Below are 17301 nucleotides of genomic sequence, written 5' to 3'. Positions count from 1 at the left end.
CATGCATGCAAGGATTTCATTCAACGTCTTCTTTAGTGTCATTTCCCACAGCACAAATACCAATGTCTCTCGAGCTCTGCTGATGCTGTTTTCTCTTCTGGGGCTGCCCTGAAACATCTCTTGTCTCCCTGGACACTCAGGCTTTCAGGTGCAGCTCTAATCCAATGTGGACATCTCAGCCAGGCCACACAGAAATAACATCTCCCACACTGCACTGCTCCCATACAAAGAATAAAATGAAACCAATGCATATGGAGCTCTTTCTGGAAACTAAGTACTCCACAGCACATGAACGATCTCATTTAGCATCTATCTCTGATCCCTTGTCCACCTTGCAAGGGAGTCAATTATCTTCATTTTTAGAAGAAGGGACTGAAGGACTTCCCTGGTGGTCCAGTGGTTAAGACTCCACACTCCAAATGCAGGGGTCCTAGGTTTGATCCCTGATCAGGGAACTAGATCCCACACGCTGCAACTAAAGATCTGCACGCCACAACTAAGAGCTGACACAGGCAAATAAATAAATATTTGAAAAAAAAAAAAAGTGAGGATGGAAGTTCAGAGAGGCTAAGTATCTTGCCCAAGGTCACAGAGCTAGGAAAAGTCAGAGCTAGGATTTGAGTTCCTGGGTGTTGGACGCTCAAGTCCATGTCCTCTCGGGTCTGCTAGGGTGTGTTCCAGGTCACACCACTGCGGCTGGTGCTGTAAGCAGTCATCTGACCATGAGGGCTGTTAGCTACTCGAGACAAGATCTGTCTAATTTGTCATTTGTCATGTCATTTCCTGTGCCTAAGGCAGCACCAGGCGCAAATAACTCAGCAGATGTTTGTGGAAATGCTTTGAACTGTGGAAATTTAGTGAGCAAACTCACTTGCCTATTACTAACTACAGCGAAAAGCTTCTGAGATGGAATCTTTAAGAGCAAAAGAATGGTCCAGGGAAACAGAGGGGAGGGCCCGTCCCCACCTTCTGCATTTCTGAATTGGGGTTGGGCTTGGCAGCTCTAAGTGAAGCCTTGAGGCCAGAACAGCTAAGCTTTTGGAGCTTTAGGGGTCAGATGCAAATCAAGTTCAGGAATGTGGCTTACCTGCCCCCTAGCACCCACCTGCCTTCTTCCTGCTCCTGACCTTTATGATAAGCTGTGATGCCACACAACAGGCCACGAGGCAGTGTCTGCTCCCTTGGGAGCACCGGCAGGCCCTCCTTCCCAGAGTACCAGGGGAGACCCCAGGCCCCTCCTCGGGGGCCCCCTAGCCTCACCGTCTGTGCTGGCATCATCTACCAGAATGATCTCCTTCAGCAGGACGGCAGGGGTGGTGTGCAGGACGCTGTACACCGTCCGCAGCAGTGTGGACCAGGCCTCGTTGTGGAACACAATGATGACACTGGTGGCAGGCAGTGGGGGGCAGCGTCGGAACTTCTGGTCGACACACCTGCAAAAACGAAAGTACAGATACAGTTCTCCCGGTCCCCGGGAGTTCCGGGGCGGGGAGGGCTCTGTCCACAGATTCCTCTGCTCCTCGGAATCCCCAGCCTACATGCCCCTTTGGAGCTGGGAATAGCAGTGTGCTTCTTCCAGCGTATTCACTGTTTGCCACCTCTCTGAGCCTCTGCACAGGTGCTAACCCACCCACTCCAAAACCTGTCTCCCAGGACTTTCCTGGTGGTCCGGTGGCTAAGACTCTGCACTCCCAGTGCAGGAGGCCTGGGTTCAATCCCTTGTCGGGGAACTAGATTGCACATGCTGCAGCTAAGAGTTTGCATGTCATAACTGAAATATCCTTCATGCCACAACTAAGATCAAAGATCCTGTGTATAGCAACTAAGATCCAGCATGGCAAAAAACAAACAATCCCCTCAAAAAACCCCAAAACCTATTTCCCCTAACTGAGGTCCTAGAGGAAAAGTAACAAAGGGCAACTCTGACATCTGGAAAATGTGACTACAAATTCTACATTCAGTGAGAGGGAAAGGCTTTACTCTTTACAATGAACGGTTCCACTAGAACCCATTTCCTCATGAATTCCCTATAATCTGATACTATTATCACAAACACTTTCCTGTGACTTTTCTCTGTCCTCATCCACTCCAACCACTCTGGGGCACTAGGCTGCACTGCCTCCCTCCCTGACACACCATCACAGGTGGGGGTGGGAATGTGTCAATGCTGGATCTCAAGGAATTGTGCAGCCTGGAAGGGATTGGGGGCAGGAGGAGAAGGGGACGACAGAGGATGAGATGGCTGGATGGCATCACCGACTCGATGGACATGAGTTTGAGTGAACTCTGGGAGTTGGTGATAGACAGGGAGGCCTGGCGTGCTGTGATTCACGGGGTTGCGGAGAGTTGGACACGACTGAGCGACTGAACTGAACACCCTTGCTTTCTTTTTAAAAAGTACTTATTTATTTATTTGACTGCACTGGGTCTAAGGTGCAACATGCAGGATCTTTAACCTTAGTTGTGGAATGTGGGATCTAGTTCCCTGATCAGGGATTGAACCCGGTCCCTCTGCCTTGGGAGCGGGGAGTCTCAGCCACTAGACCACCAGGGAAGTCTCTAAAGGCCCTTTTTAAACTCCCTCTGCTGGTCAGAGAGATTTCTCAGGGGCCCTCCAGAGAAGACTCCCAGACCTCTTCCACTGGCTGCCCTCCCCTGTGAGGAGTCCTGGTAACTCAGGGTGGCTCCATGTTCTAGGCCTGTAATACTTGGTCCAAGTCTGAGGAACTCCAGGTTCATAGCCCTAAAGAATCATGAACCTGAGAATGGAAACTGCCATGTGTGGGCATGAATGCTCAGTCGCATCCTAGTCATTGCAACCCCGTGGACTGTCTAGCCCACCTCTGTCGATGGGGTTCTCCAGGGAAGAATACTGGAGTGGGTTTCCATTTCCTCCTCCAGCAGATCTTCTTGACCCAAGGAGGGAACCCAGGCCTCCCGCATCTCTTGCATTGCAGGCAGATTCTTTTTAGCTGAGCCACTGGGGAAATCCCTAACTGCCATGTGAGAAAAGGCCAAAAACGTTATCCCTCTTGAGCTGGGAATGACAAAGTCTACATGAGAAAGACACAAAACCTTTGACAGGAGGCCAGTAAGAACACAGACGGAAGTGGCTATAGCTCAAAGATCTAAGAGCTGGTTCACTGCCCAGGACTGAAAGTACAAACAGGTTCAAATAATTGGTTGGAATGAGTTCATGGCCCTATGAGTCTTCACTGAAAGAAACCAGGAGGTGAGCAGTAATCCTGACCACCAGGGCCGCTTTCGGGAAATGTCCTGACTCAGCAGCAAAGTCCTGCATTCTCCAGCCTCTCAGCAGAGGGCAAGGCCCCCGACTCTGCGGGCTGCAGTCAGGCACTGCTAGTCACCCCTTGGCCTGCTGTGGTTTCCGTCAGGAGCTCCTTTTTCTGTATCCTGTCACCTTCACAATTGTTTTTCACTTCACAGGTCTCCCTGAGACTCTGGCCTGACCATGATGCCCTTGAATCCCAACCCCTGGGATAACAACAATGGCTCAGGAAAAGTACTGAGGGCTTAGAGGAAAGCCTTGCCCCCATTCTAAAATCCCTGTCAGGGACATCCCTGGTGGTCCAGTGGTTAAGAATTTACCTTCCAATGCAGGGGATGCAGGTTTGATCCCTGGTTGGGGAACTAAGATCCCACATGCCTTGGGGCAACCAAGCTCGTATGCCACAACTGCTGAGCTGGAGCGCTGCAACAAAGACCCGACGCGGCCAAATAAACAAATAAATATTGATGTAAAATAAAATCCATGTTAGCCCTTTACACTGGCTGTGGATGTACCAGCCACGCCTTTGGCAGAATCCTGGCCTCACCCCGGGATGTGGTGCTACTTACTCGGGGGGTCGGGTGTCCGGCCCCAGGGCCCTCTGCAGGGAGATGCGGTCACTGGCAAAGGCATTGAAGCAGTGCTTCTTATAGCCCTCTTCCTTTTCCTGGGTCTCCTGGGGCGTCCACTCTTTCTTCTGAAATGCTTTCCCATCTGCCCCAGGGCCATTGGGGTCCTGTGGCGGCCGTTCCCAGAATGGCTTCAGCTCAGCTGGGGTGTAGAAACCTGGGAGGCAGGACTGGTTGGTGGAGGCCAGTGTCTGCTGGGGCTCCGGAGCCCTGATCTGGAACTTGGGCATAGAGTCCCTGAGGTTGTGCATGGCCCCCAGCATGAGGTCCAGGACGTGGCCCTTCTGGCTCACCAAGGACCTCAACCATGGCTTCTCTGTGGCCTGCTCCCTGCCACTTACGTCCCTCTGCAGGATGAAGAGAAAGAGCACGAAGGCGCTGCCCGCCATGACCAGGCGCACGGCCATGTGGCGTCTGCGGAGCAGCCTCATCCTCTGGAACCGACGGGGACCCTGGCTGAGTCAGCTCTGACTGTTGCGCCTGGCCCTGGAAACAGTGTGAGGTGTCGTGGTGGCCACACCCTGGGGCCTCGGCCTGCGAAGGGGAATGAGAGAGAGAAATGAGCCAGGGCAGGTGGAGGAAGGCAGTCAGGGGATGTGCGGGTTCCCGTCCAGGCTCAGCTGCTGAATGGTGACACCACCTTAGTCCAGCCATGGTACTTGTCTGCACCTAAACTGTCTCCATCCAGATAATAAGGAAAATGGACCCTGTTCCTTTTCTGCCCTAAGATTCTGACACTCATGGATCTAGAAAAACTGGAACATTGAAACGCTACATGAAGAAATTTAATCAACTTTAAAAATTTAATTAGTTTTTGAAACAATTTGGCATTTTCTAGAAAAATTTAAAATGTTCACACCCTATGATCCCTGCAATTCCTCTCCTGGTTTTATATCTCAGATAAACATATGCCCAAAGGCATGCACAAGAAAATTTCTAGTAGTACCCACAAAAAAGGCAAAAATTAGAAATAATCCAAATGTCTATCAGCGTTATAATGAATAAACAGTGGGAAATATCCACAGCACATGGACTGCACAACCGTGACAAAGAATGTACCACTTCTACATGCCACAACACAGATGCAAAGTTTCTGAAGAGGGAGGAAAGACATGGGAATAAAGGCACATGGGGGGACTTCAAAATAAGCTTTTTTTAAAAAAGTGAATGGCGGCTTCTGGCAGCACTGCTATTCTTTATACCCTATGCACATTTTATCAATATTTTCTGTATCTACTCATATTTAATTAAAAACATTAAAAACAATTTTAAAATCTAAGATTCTAATGACAGCACCTTCCAGGCAGGACCATGGCCCCGAGCATCTACCCTCACGTATGTGGTACCAGGCTCAGAGGAAGAGTGTTTGCAAAACTTTCTGTAGACAGTTCTGCAAGTATAAGGCTCATGGGGTAAGCACTAGATGCTGGTGGCCACAGACCTGTGCTCAAATTCTACATCTGCAGCTTCTAACAATAATAGCACCTACCTCCTAGAGTTGTTTGTTGTAAGGATGAAGTTCAATAAAGTAATTCCTGGAAGAGCTTAGCAGTCTCTGCACCCAGTCAATGCTCAAAAAGTGTTAGTTTTTATCAGTAGCAGCTGTGTAACCCTCAGGCACATGACTTAATCTCTCTAAGCCTCAACTTCCTCATCTATAAAGTGAGGGTAACTAATACCTAACCCACAGTGGGTGTGAGGATTAAATCAGAAATAATGTATATAAAATACTTAGCCGAGTGTCTGGTATAGCCCAAGCCCTCAATTAGTTCTATGATTGTTGTTAATAAATTGCTGCTCAGTTTCCTGGCAATTATCCTCAGGCACCTGGTCTTTGGCCAAAGCTACACTCATTACTCTGTCTTACAAGGAACTTCAGTTGAGTTGTGTTGTTAAACACACAAGCTGCTGCCTATGAAGAAGCCCGGTGTTTGGAGTCACTTGGATCTACTTGGGGCACATGTGGCTGTCATGATGTCAAGTGGGAACAGGGGTAACTTTGGGCAGGGGGGGAGATGTTCTCTTTTAAAACCTCAGATTCATGCATATAGCAAACAGACACTAAGTATCTGCTGTGCATGCTGCTGCTGCTGCTGCTAAGTCGCTTCAGTCGTGTCCGACTCTGTGCGACCCCATAGACGGCCGCCCACCAGGCTCCCCCGTCCCTAGGATTCTCCAGGCAAGAATACTGGAGTGGGTTGCCATTTCCTTCTCCAATTCATGAAAGTAAAAAGTGAAAGTGAAGTCGTTCAGTCGTGTCTGACTCTTAGCGACCCCATGGACTGTAGGCTACCAGGCTCCTCCGTCCATGGGATTTTCCAGGCAAGAGTACTGGAGTGGGGTGCCATATAGGAAGCTGAAATTGTGCACCTACTGTGAACAGCAAACATGAAGCAAGCACCTTTGTGTGTAGCTAGCACATTGAATTTCTGCCTGCATATAGCCACATACTGAATGCCTACCATATACATAGCAAGCATGTGCTGAGTGCCTACTGTATACAACAAAAATACCTAAGCACCTACTTCTCACAAATATGTTGAGTATCTACTGTATAGAGAAATTATTTTAAGTGCCTGCTATATATAAACATGTTGAGTGCTTTTTGTAAAAAAAAAAAGAAAAGATTCAGCAGCAGCATCAAAAATCGAATAAGATTAAATCTTTTTGAGCATCTATTTTATATTAGGTATTGCCTGGGAGATAGAGGAGATTGTTGATCCTGCCAGTATTGAGTGAATTCCTGCTTTATGCCAGGTACTCTGCCAGATGGTGGCTAGCCAGAAGGTGAGCAAGCTACACTGCGGGGAGGACCATGTGAAGCCCTGCTTTTGACAAAGGACTATGTGCAAAAGGAGCTGTTTCTCCCCTAAGTCTGGTGACCTCCCCGACCTTGCCAGCCACACTTCTGGTAATGGTCTCCTACACAGATAGCCCAGCATTCAAGGAGAGTACAGTCACTTGGGGGAGTCAAATTATAAGCTGGCACCCAGCCTGAGAGAGGCATCCTTAGGGGCAGAGGGAGAGAAGATGCAGTAAACTCATTGAGTGGAGGAGGGTGATGTTTGTGAAGTCCCTCTGGAGAGAAACTTGGACTGAGTAGGAGTTGGCTGGTGACGTGAGCACATTTCAGGCAGAGGGAACAATATATAGAAAGCCCAAGATGCAGAAGACCCTGGAGAAGGCAATGGCAAGCCACTCCAGTACTCTTGCCTAGAAAATCGCATGGACGGGGGAGCCTGGTGAGCTGCAGTCCATGGGTTCGCTACTAGTCGGACACGACTGAGCGACTTCACTTTCACTTTTCACTTTTACACATTGGAGAAGGAAATGGCAACCCACTCCAGTGTTCTTGCCTGGAGAATCCCAGGGACGGCGGGGCCTGGTGGGCTGCCGTCTATGGGGTCGCACAGAGTCGGACACGACTGAAGTGACTTGGCGGCAGCAGCAGCAGATGCAGAAGACAGCATGATCCATCAAAGAACTCCAAGGAATTTGGTTTGGTGGGAGAATGAAGCCTGATGAGAGTAGCAGGTGATGGGTCTGGAGAGGTGGCTTGAAACCAAGTCATCAAAGCAAAGAGTTTGCCCTTGACCCGAGGTATGGGAAGCAGTAAAGATTAGTGGGAGCCCAACATTATAAGAAGAGTGGTGTGATAGCTGGTGGAGGGTGTCTGGGAGATGCACCTGACTGGCAGCTGGATGACCAGTTAAGAGGAAGTAGGGGGGTCTGACCCAAGATAGCAGCGGTGCGGATGAGGAGGGAGGGTGTGGTGCTAGGGGGAACTTCCTTGGGTGATGAGGTGGGACAGTTCATCCTAGCTGGGACACAGAGGGACACAGAGAGGTGTGAGACCACCTCTTTCCCCACGAGATTTTAAAATCTAGTTGGAGTGCTACCAAGAACTGGTAGCACGGTAGGGAGCACCGGTCCCAGGAGGGAATAGGAGCAAGAAAAAAATCTGTTTCTAAATACCCTTTTGCACTTTGAACCCTGACAACATTATCTACTCAAAAAGTAATACAATTTGAACTGAGTAAGAGCACATGCAAGGAGAGTACCCTGCGGGCTTGAAGAAGGCTTCAAGGAAGAAATGGAGATTCAATATAGAGATGGTGTCCTGTCTAGGGGTTGCTCGGCTGGTTGATGCCTGAACTTGACATGTCATCAATTCTGCAACTGCCCCAGCTAAGCACAGACTGAGCGCCGCAGAATGGGGAAGTGTTTGCTACAACAGTGTTGAACCATCTGAATGTGGCATCTCCCCTGACACTGTCTGTCTACCTTCCGCTCCAACAAGAAAGAGGGAGCACAGTTAGAAACAAGGGCATGGTACAGGCATAACCTGGGAGTTACTGTGCAGTCAGTTCCAGACCACGGCAAGAAAGTGGGTCACACAATTTTTTAGTATCCCAGGACATAGAAAAGCTATGCTTATACCATACTGTAGTCTACTAAGTGTGCAATAGCATTATGTCAAAAAAAAAAAAGTACATACTTTAATGAAAAAATAACACTTCCAGGAAAATTTCAGCGATAGATTTGCTGGATACAGGGATGCCACAAACCTTCTATTTGTAAAAAACACAGTATCTGTGAAGCAAGACGAAGTAAAGCACAATAAAATGACATCTGCCTACAAAACTTAGTTATCAAATGCTGCCAAGGGCTTAAGACTCACCTCCTCCAGGAAGGCCTCCTTGACTGACTCACTCAGAATCACCCAGGTCACTCCAACTCCCTTGTCTTGGCATCGCAGTGTGATTCACCTTTGTTCCTTTGTTCCCTCCTAAAAAGAGACTTGGGGGTAAACTGAGCTCTTCCCAGGCATCTGCTCTCTCGATCCAGCCTGGCTGTCTAAGGCTCTCTCTCTGGTGCCTGCAGTTCCTCAAGGTACTAACCACATCCTGAAATGAAACAAGACACCTGTGATTAGCCTTGGCAGTAAGGGACTCTGGTTTGTTTGCTTGGCCTGCAGGCGATGGGAAAGAGTCTCTTCGAAGGGACACAAAATCCAGTGTAAGTCAGAAGACTTTGGCTTTAAGGATTCCTGCTCTCTGTGTGGGAGACGATTACCAGAAGTGTGGCTGGCAAGGTCGGGGAGGTCACCAGATTTGGGGGAGAAACTGCCCTTATTGCACACAGTCCTCTGTCAAGAGCAGGGCTTCACATGGTCCTCCCTGCAGTGTAGCTCGCTCACCTTCTGACTGGCCAGCAGGTCCACTGGCAAGTATGCCCAAAGCCCTCAACCACTCATTCCCTCCTGCTGCTGCTAAACTTTCATGCCCAACTCTTTTTCCTCCAGCCACGCTTGGGATTGCAAAACATCAGACCATCTTGATTTTAGTACTGAGATGATACCAGAAATCCTCTTATTCTGGGAACATTTCCTAGACTGAACAAATTGGACTTGTTTTCCTGGCCTCACCAGTCAGAATATAAATTTACCTTTTGTCACTGGTATAAGGGAACTGAGGCTTCACCCCGTCCAATGTCTATCAAACCGTTGATTGCAACTCATTATAGGATTGTGAAATACATTTAAAGTGTTGCAAATCAGCATGGAAAAAAATTATTTAAAACATCAGACTAGACTAGAGCAAAAAAAAGAACACAATTACATCACAGGTAATATGGGTAAGTATTGTTTTGTTAAAATTTCATTTTGGTTATTACATATACATATATAGAGTAAGTGTACCAAAAGTCCTAGTACAGTCTTATGCTTTAATAACTTTGGAAGTATAAATGCCACAGGCTTACAAAGAACATCATTTGAAAGTTTAAATTTCTTTCACCTCATTTCTATGAATTTTGAATAATAAATTATTATTTTAATGTCTGTCTCCATCCATTGAAGATGATAAACATTTCCTGATACAAAATTAAAATGAAAAATTGTTATTCAGAATTCACATAGGTGAAAGGAATCACATTTTCAAATGATGTTTTTTGTTAGTTTGTAGAATTCATATCTCTTAGGTGATTAGTGTAAAGTTTTCCTAAAGGGAATTCCCTGGTGTTCCAGTGGTTAGGACTCAGCGCTTTCACTGCTGTGGCCAGGGTTCAATCCCTGGTTGGAGAACTAAGATCCCACACAACAAAGTTTTCCCGAGACTTTTGAAATACCCTGTGACATATAAGAGGATGCTAAGTTTTCATGTAAAATGTCCCCCTTCCAACCTCACCCATTCCCCATCCCCTTGCCTCTCCTCCCACCACCTTCCCCAGGTCCAGTAAAAAAGCCAGTGATACAGTCTAATCCCTCCATTTTACATCCTAGTTTCCTCCGAGAAACCTTCCTAGGTCTCTTGCAGAATCTATATCTCTAGTCTCACCCCCTTGTGTGTGTGCTAAGTCTCTCCAGTCCTGTCTGACTCTATGCGACCCCATGGACTGTAGCCCGCCAGGCTCCTCTGCCCGTGGAATTCTCCAGGCAAGAATACTGGAGAGAGTTGCCCGTGCCCTCCTCCAGGGGATCTTCCCGACCCAGGGATCGAACCCGAGTCGCTTATGTTTCACATCTTATGAACCCACATCTCTCAGGTCTCCTGCATTGGCAAGTGGGTGCTTTACCACTAGTGCCACCTGGGAAGCCCGTCACCCCCTCAGCAAACTGTTTACATTTCTACTTTGATCTTTTCACAGTCTCTCCTCTCTCACACCTTTGTGACCAGAGAGGGCAGGTTGTTTTCAGCTTTTTGTCGCTTGCAAAATTCCAGCACAAAGTCTGCATGTAGCAGGTACTCCAAAAACTCTTGTTAAATGAGATGAGGCCAAGAGGGTTAACATGACCCATACAAAGTCACAAAGGTGAGCCCTGGCTTCACTAAATGATGTTTTGAATGTGTTTGTGCTTGTGAGTTACACGATAGTCTGTTGCTACACACCAGTGAGCCACTTAGACGAGGTTTCGTCTGAGTCCAGTGCTCTGATTTGACAGCGAGGCCAGTTTGGTTAGGTAACTTCTCTTGTGTCACACAGCTCATGACTCCTGGGAGCAGATGCCCATCTCTCAACTCTCAGGCACTGCTCTGTTCCCACCATTTTACCTTCCCCTTGGAGGTCACCTGAGGAGTTTGGGTACTAGGTTTCGGTCTCCTGAGCCTGGAGCAGGGCTATTGTCCAGAAACTCCTGATTTCACTCATAGACGCCCCGCTTCCAACCTCTACCCATCCCCCACCCCCTCCCCTCTCATCCCACCCCCTCCCCCAGGTTTGCCCTCCTCCACTTCTCACCTAGGACCACAAACGCTTTAAAGATGCCACAAAAGTAGTTCCCAGGTGAAGTATTGGCTTTAGTGAGAACCAGGGTCAGCTACCCCGGAACACACACTTGCTGGCCAGGTGGCCTATTTATAACAAAGTTTCTTTCTGTTTATCTAGGGAGCCTCACCTCCTAGAGACGTGGCAGCCAGGAAGTTAGCAGTGGCAACACCACCAACAGGGATGTTTGCTCAAGTTAGTCAGGCTATCGTTCAATTACAGGTTTCTTGAAAAGTGATGACTGTCACCACTCTCACTAGCAGCAGCTGTGTGACAGAGCTAACGCCACGGTGGGGGGCGGGCAGGTCCACTTTAAGCTACTGGTTGTGGGGAGGGGGCCAAGAGGCTGTTTTGGACAAATAATTCTCCCTTTTTTCTCCTGGGCAGCACTTTCTCAGTTATCAAAACCAACCCAACCTGCATTTCACTTCCTCTGTTCTCATGCTGTGAACAAAGTAGCAAATTATCTCCTCCAAACCCCTCCTCCCACCTCTGACCTTTTTGATTACAGAATGCTGGTAGGTTTTCACTTTTCCCCATAATTACACCTTCAAAACACTTCAGCTTTCCCCGGCAACACTAGAGTTGCAGTAATTGGCTTTATTTTCCCAGAAAACTCACTGAAAGTTATTTCAGTGGTAAGTCTATCAAGTTTTCTCCTGGGCTGATCTAGGTTCATCTTTTGTCTGCATACCATTTTAAGCTTTAGTTGCCCATACACAGATTTTTCCGTTGAAAAAAACCCCAGTTGAACTTGACTCAAGCTGTGTACGTACAATAGGCTTGGCACATAGCAGGTGCTCAGCAAATGTTTTTTGATCTAGTCCAAGTTTGTAAAGTTACTGAAAAATCAAAATAATACAGGACCAAGCAGGAAGTTCACCAGCTCACAGGTTTTTGTTACTAGAGGATCTCCAGGTCCTGCCAGGTTGGGCAGAGATATGTAACCATTTCAGACTGAGCCTTGAGATCCTCAGAACCTAGGGATGAAGAACCCTAGGTGGGCGTGGGCTGGGATTCCCTAACCACTTAGGAACCCTGGTGACAGTTAGGTTGGGTTTGAGAGAAAGCCGGCATGAGGGGCAGGGGAGGAAAAAAAAAAAACTTGAATTGAGTCTTATCATCCATCAACTGGCAGAGGGAGAGGGACGGATGGGGGTGTTAACAGAAGGGGTATTCCTGAAGGCTTGTGCCCATCTTCAGACTGAGGGGCCGGTGATGGGAGAGGACAGAACGGAAGCCTTCCCTTCTCTCTTCAGTGTCCGGTGCGCTCCTGGCTGTAGGGCTTCCACCCAGGGCCGCTGGATACTCGATGTGCCACACCCTGAACTCAGGGCCTGTGGCCTGCCCCCCAAGCTGGCCAGCCTTCCCAATTTTCCCATTGTGGCCAGCAGCGTCGAAACCCTGGAAACTACTCTTGCCCCTACTCTACTCCCAGGCATGGAGTTTCTAAATGGGTTTCAACGTCAGGTTCACTCCATGCACGCTCCCGAGGCCTGCTGACTCATTCTCTGCCTCCTGGATCCTCCTCTTCCTCTGCCCTTTCTAAACCATTCTCTGAGACTGTGCTCTTATGACCCAGCATCTGGAGGATCAGCAGAAGTTGCCTGCCAGCTTCCTCCGCCTCAGGCCTCTCTCTCCCTTTCACAATCTAGAAAGGCCATATTCATATTCCTTTCGCACCATTTGATGGTAGCAGAAACATGGCCTTGGCAGTCTGCTTCCTGTTTGCTCCTCACGCTCACTGGCTACCTTTTCCTCTTCAAAGCATTTTCCTTATGTTCTTGCTAAGCAGATCAAAAAACCAACAACAACTGGATCATCGAAAAAGCAAGACAGTTCCAGTAAAACATCTACTTCTGCTTTATTGACTACTCCAAAGCCTTTGACTGTGTGGATCACAACAAACTGTAAAATTCTGAAAGAGATGGGAATACCAGACCACCTGACCTGCCTCCTGAGAAATCTGTATGCAGGTCAAGAATCAACAGTTAGAACTGGACACGGAACAACAGACTGGTTCCAAATCGGGAAAGGAGTACATCAAGGTTGTATATTGTCATGCAGAGTACATCATGCAAAATGTCTGGTTGGATGAAGCACAAGCTGGAATCAAGATTGCTGGGAGAAATATCAATAACCTCGATATGCAGATGACACCACCCTTATGGCAGAAATTGAAGAACTCAAGAGCCTTTTGATGAAAATGAAAGAGGAGAGTGAAAAAGTTGGCTTAAAGCTCAGCATTCAGAAAACTAAGATCATGGCATCTGGTCCCATCACTTCATGGCAGATAGATGAGGAAACAATGGAAACAGTGAGAGACTTCATTTTTGGGGGGCTCCAAAATCACTGCAGCTATGAAATTAAAAGACACTTGCTCCTTGGAAGAAAAGCTATGACAAACCTAGACAGCATATTAAAAAGCAGAGACTACTTTGGCAACAAAGGTCCATCTAGTTGCTGCTGCTGCTGCTGCTGCTGCTGCTGCTAAGTCGCTTCAGTCGTGTCCGACTCTGTGCGACCCCATAGACGGCAGCCGACCAGGCTCCGCCGTCCCTGGGATTCTCCAGGCAAGAACACTGGAGTGGGTTGCCATTTCCTTCTCCAATGTGTGAAAGTGAAAAGTGAAAGTGAAGTCGCTCAGACTAGTAGCGACCCCATGGACTGCAGCCCACCAGGCTCCTCTGTCCATGCGATTTTCTAGGCAAGAGTACTGGAGTTAGTTAAAGCTATGTTTTTTTTCAGTAGTCATGTATGAATGTGAGAGTTGGACTATAAAGAAAGCTGAGTCCTGAAGAATAGATGCTTTTGAACTGTGGTGTTGGAGAAGGCTATTGAGAGTCTCTTGGACTGCAAGGAGATTCAACCAGTCCATCCTAAAGGAAATCAGTCCTGAATATTCATTGGAAGGACTGATGCTAAAGCTGAAACTCCAATACTTTGGCCACCTGATGCGAAGAGATGACTCAGTTGAAAAGATCTGGATGCTGGGAAAGATTGAAGGCGGGGGGAGAACAGGACGACAGATGATGAGATGGTTGGATGGCATCACCAACATGAGTTGAGTAAGCTTGGGGAGTTGGTGATGGACAGGGAAGCCTGGTGTGCTGCAGTCCATGGGGTTGCAAAGAGTCAGACACAACTGAGTGACTGAACTGAACTGAAAGCAAATTATGTTTCTTTTATCTAATTCTTACCTGAAACTCCCCTCCTCCCAGAAGCCTTCTCAGACTAAAGTGCATCTTACTGCCATTAGTATCGGGCATATTTGTTTCCAAGTTTCACGGCCCATGTTTCTTCACGTAGGACTTCCCCACTAGATTTTATGGGGGAGGGAGAACCAACAGGTCTAGATATTGGGCTGCCTAGGTTCCCTTTTCTTTCATCTTCTCAAATCTTTAAATCCTGGTCCCCAATCTTCTGCCTCTAGTATGCTTCTCCCAACTAGCTCACCTAACCTTCCTATTCCTGCAGCATCCCTCCATCCTGAGGTATCTGGTTGTTAATTCCACACCCTGATCTGTCTGTTCTTTGTTTTCTTCTATCCGCAGAGCTGAGGGTGAGGATTGAGTTTCTTCCTTTCTTCAAATCTCTACCCAGGGCTGAGGACCAGCCTGCACAGGAGACCGGAGAATAACCTGACCTCCCAGGGCTCTCAGGTGCCACAAAAGAGTCTTGTAACAGTCCTTCTTCTCCCCAGACTGAGGCCATCCTTGTTCACTGGGCAAGCCTTGTACATAGCACAATTGCAGCTTTGAGCTCCACAGAGAGACAGGCACTGCCCTGCACTTGACCTCTCATTCATTCAAACCCTCACTTTCATTCCCATCAAATAAGAAAGGGTATGTTGGGCTTTCCCAGAGAGGGGCAGAGGGCTGTATGATGAGCCGAGTTCACCCAAATCTTTGGCACAGCCACTGGGTCCCCTCAGGACAGAGAAACCCACTTTGGACCTCAGCTTCACTTCTAGGGCTGGAGATGTTAGAATACGTCCATGAAGCCAGAGGAGGTTCAGGACAACACCAGAGCCTTTTTTAAATATCACTGCTTACCATACCAAAGCAAGACACAGTTGTCTTTTTCCATTTGACATATAAGGAAACTGAAGCCCACGAGGTTTAGTAACCTGACCAAGGACACACAGCTATGAAATGGCAGAGGCAGAATTTGCTCCCAAGCCCACATCTCTCCAAAGCCCACTATCTTAACCATAGCACCAGGTTGCCTTGCACTTGGCTGGTGCTTGGAGCTTTGACAAAGCATTTTCATGTACACCTTCTCATTTGTTCCCCACCCAGGCAGTGTTTATGTGATTTGGCCAAGGTTAGACAGCTAATTTAGTGACAGAGCTGAGCCAGCTCTCTGCCTCCATTATACCCACTGCCTTGGCTCTAGGGTTAGTTATCCCTTTGATTCCTGATTTCTGTTCTAGGCAATGGCTATATGGGCTAAGTCCAAGGTCGTATCTCCTGTTCAGGTTTCTCCCAACTGAATTTGGGGCTGAGATGTTTCTGATCTCAGACAGTTTATGACATGCCTCAGGACTTCGCTTTTCAGGCCTGAGTTCTTCCACGTGGGTAGGAGTCAGCTGTTCTGCTAACTATGGGCAGTGATTACCAAGGATGAGGGTTTTCCAGGCAGCCTGGTATTCTTCGTGGTTCCACCAGCTCTAGACTACCTTTCCATTGACAGGCCTGCTCTGCTAACTGCTCTGGTGCCCCTGAAAGTTGTTTTGTTACCTCTGGGTGCCTAAAGTGAACGGCACTGTTAAGGAACAGGAGGTCAGGAAGTACCTGCAATGATACTGGCTTCTGCTGGATACCTTGAACTAAAGTAAATTTCAAAGCCCTCACCTTAGCTTGCACTATTGATCACATACATTTGCCTGTCTCATCCTTTTCACTCTTCCTGTAATGGGCAGAGACACAGCTCATTCACAGAGAGAATGGGGCGTGGGCAGTGTACACATATCTCTGGCAAAATGAGCAAAGGCCCCAGGTTCTTTGGTGTGTCCAGAGTTGTTAACCTTCTGCAGTGTTAACTAACTGCATTTGCAGGTCTGGCAGTGCACTGAGAGTGCAGTGTTAGAACCCTCCTTGTGAATGTTGCAATGGGGTGGTTCTGTTTTATGCTGTGCTGGCAAATTGACCCCTCAGCATCCCCATACATACAGACGAGCCCTGTCCTAACCTCTGCACAGGTCAGTGTCTGGGATGACAGGCTCTGGGGGCAAGTAGCAAACTATTTCTCCTTTCGGTTGGCCTGGGGTTTGGAACAAGTGATAGGAAATCAGGAAGTCAGTGACAGTCACAGTCATGAACACCCATCAGACTCCCTCCCAACAATACTGAGCACACAGTTCCTCCCCCTTAAAGGCCCAAGTTTCCACAGGGAGGGTGTCTGAGACCCTGCCCTCACCAGGGAGGTTTCTCTCGCCCGCTCACCCCTTCTGCTCAGGAGCCGCGCTGGAGGGAACCTCTCTGAAAGGTTTTCTGCAGCTGAGCACAGGGGCTGGCCCAGAAGGGATGCCAGGGCATAGGTGAAGGGCAGAGGTTGCAGAGTCCTGGAGGCAGTGCTGCTCGCACCTCTCCCACCCCACCCCTCCAGGACCAGAGACCCCAGCTTTTCTTTCAACCTTTAAGGAAGGCGCGAAGGTGTAGGGAGGAGCTAAAGGCCACCACGACAGATGGCCCAGCCCGGCCCTGCCCCTTCGTGTCACTCTCGGGGGCGGCGAGGAAGAAGAGGAGGAGTAGAAGATCGGCGGAAGGGGGAGGTGGATGGGGGACAAGGACTTAGAAGCGAGCTCGACCGGCAGGAAGTGCCAGGAAGCAGGAGGGCTCTGGGTTCTAAGTCCAGAGAAGGGTGGCGGGCCGCTTCTGCCGCTTACCTGTGGTGCCCGGGCGGAGCCGCAGCCGCGCGGCCGCGCAGCTCACCGCTTTCCCGACGGGACGTCCTGGAGGGCGGGGCCGGGGCGGGCCCTGCACGGCCGCCGGGGCGCGTCCTCCCCGCCCCTCCCGGGTCAGGTGCCGGGGCCGGGCTCCCCAGCACTGCTCGGCGCCGCGGAACGCCGGGTTGCTGCGGGGCTGCCGCGGGCCCGTGCACCCCGCCCCCGCC

At 48.8% G+C, this 17301-nt stretch overlaps 1 protein-coding gene across 2 annotated transcripts in view; it reads right to left on the bottom strand.

The window, feature by feature from the left end:
• Window positions 1–17194, bottom strand: part of GALNT6 (polypeptide N-acetylgalactosaminyltransferase 6) — a 38346-nt gene extending 21152 nt beyond the window's left edge. The window contains exons 1-4 of one of the 2 annotated variants that reach the window (XM_055394399.2): window positions 17075–17194; window positions 8600–8825; window positions 3859–4452; window positions 1261–1433 (exon numbers count right to left, since the gene is read on the bottom strand). In XM_055394399.2, the coding sequence (XP_055250374.1) occupies window positions 1261–1433; window positions 3859–4349 (664 nt within the window). In that variant the 5' untranslated portion in view covers window positions 4350–4452; window positions 8600–8825; window positions 17075–17194. The remainder of the gene's footprint in view (window positions 1–1260; window positions 1434–3858; window positions 4453–8599; window positions 8826–17074) is intronic. The other variant, XM_088836900.1, reaches the window with a different exon arrangement.
• Window positions 17195–17301: the final 107 nt, after the last annotated feature.

This window comes from Moschus berezovskii, chromosome 6, assembly GCF_049115385.1.
Source record: "Moschus berezovskii isolate FMDL1 chromosome 6, NW_MosBer_1.0, whole genome shotgun sequence".
Lineage (NCBI taxonomy): Eukaryota > Metazoa > Chordata > Mammalia > Artiodactyla > Moschidae > Moschus > Moschus berezovskii.
This window is presented reverse-complemented; position numbering and strand designations above follow the sequence as displayed.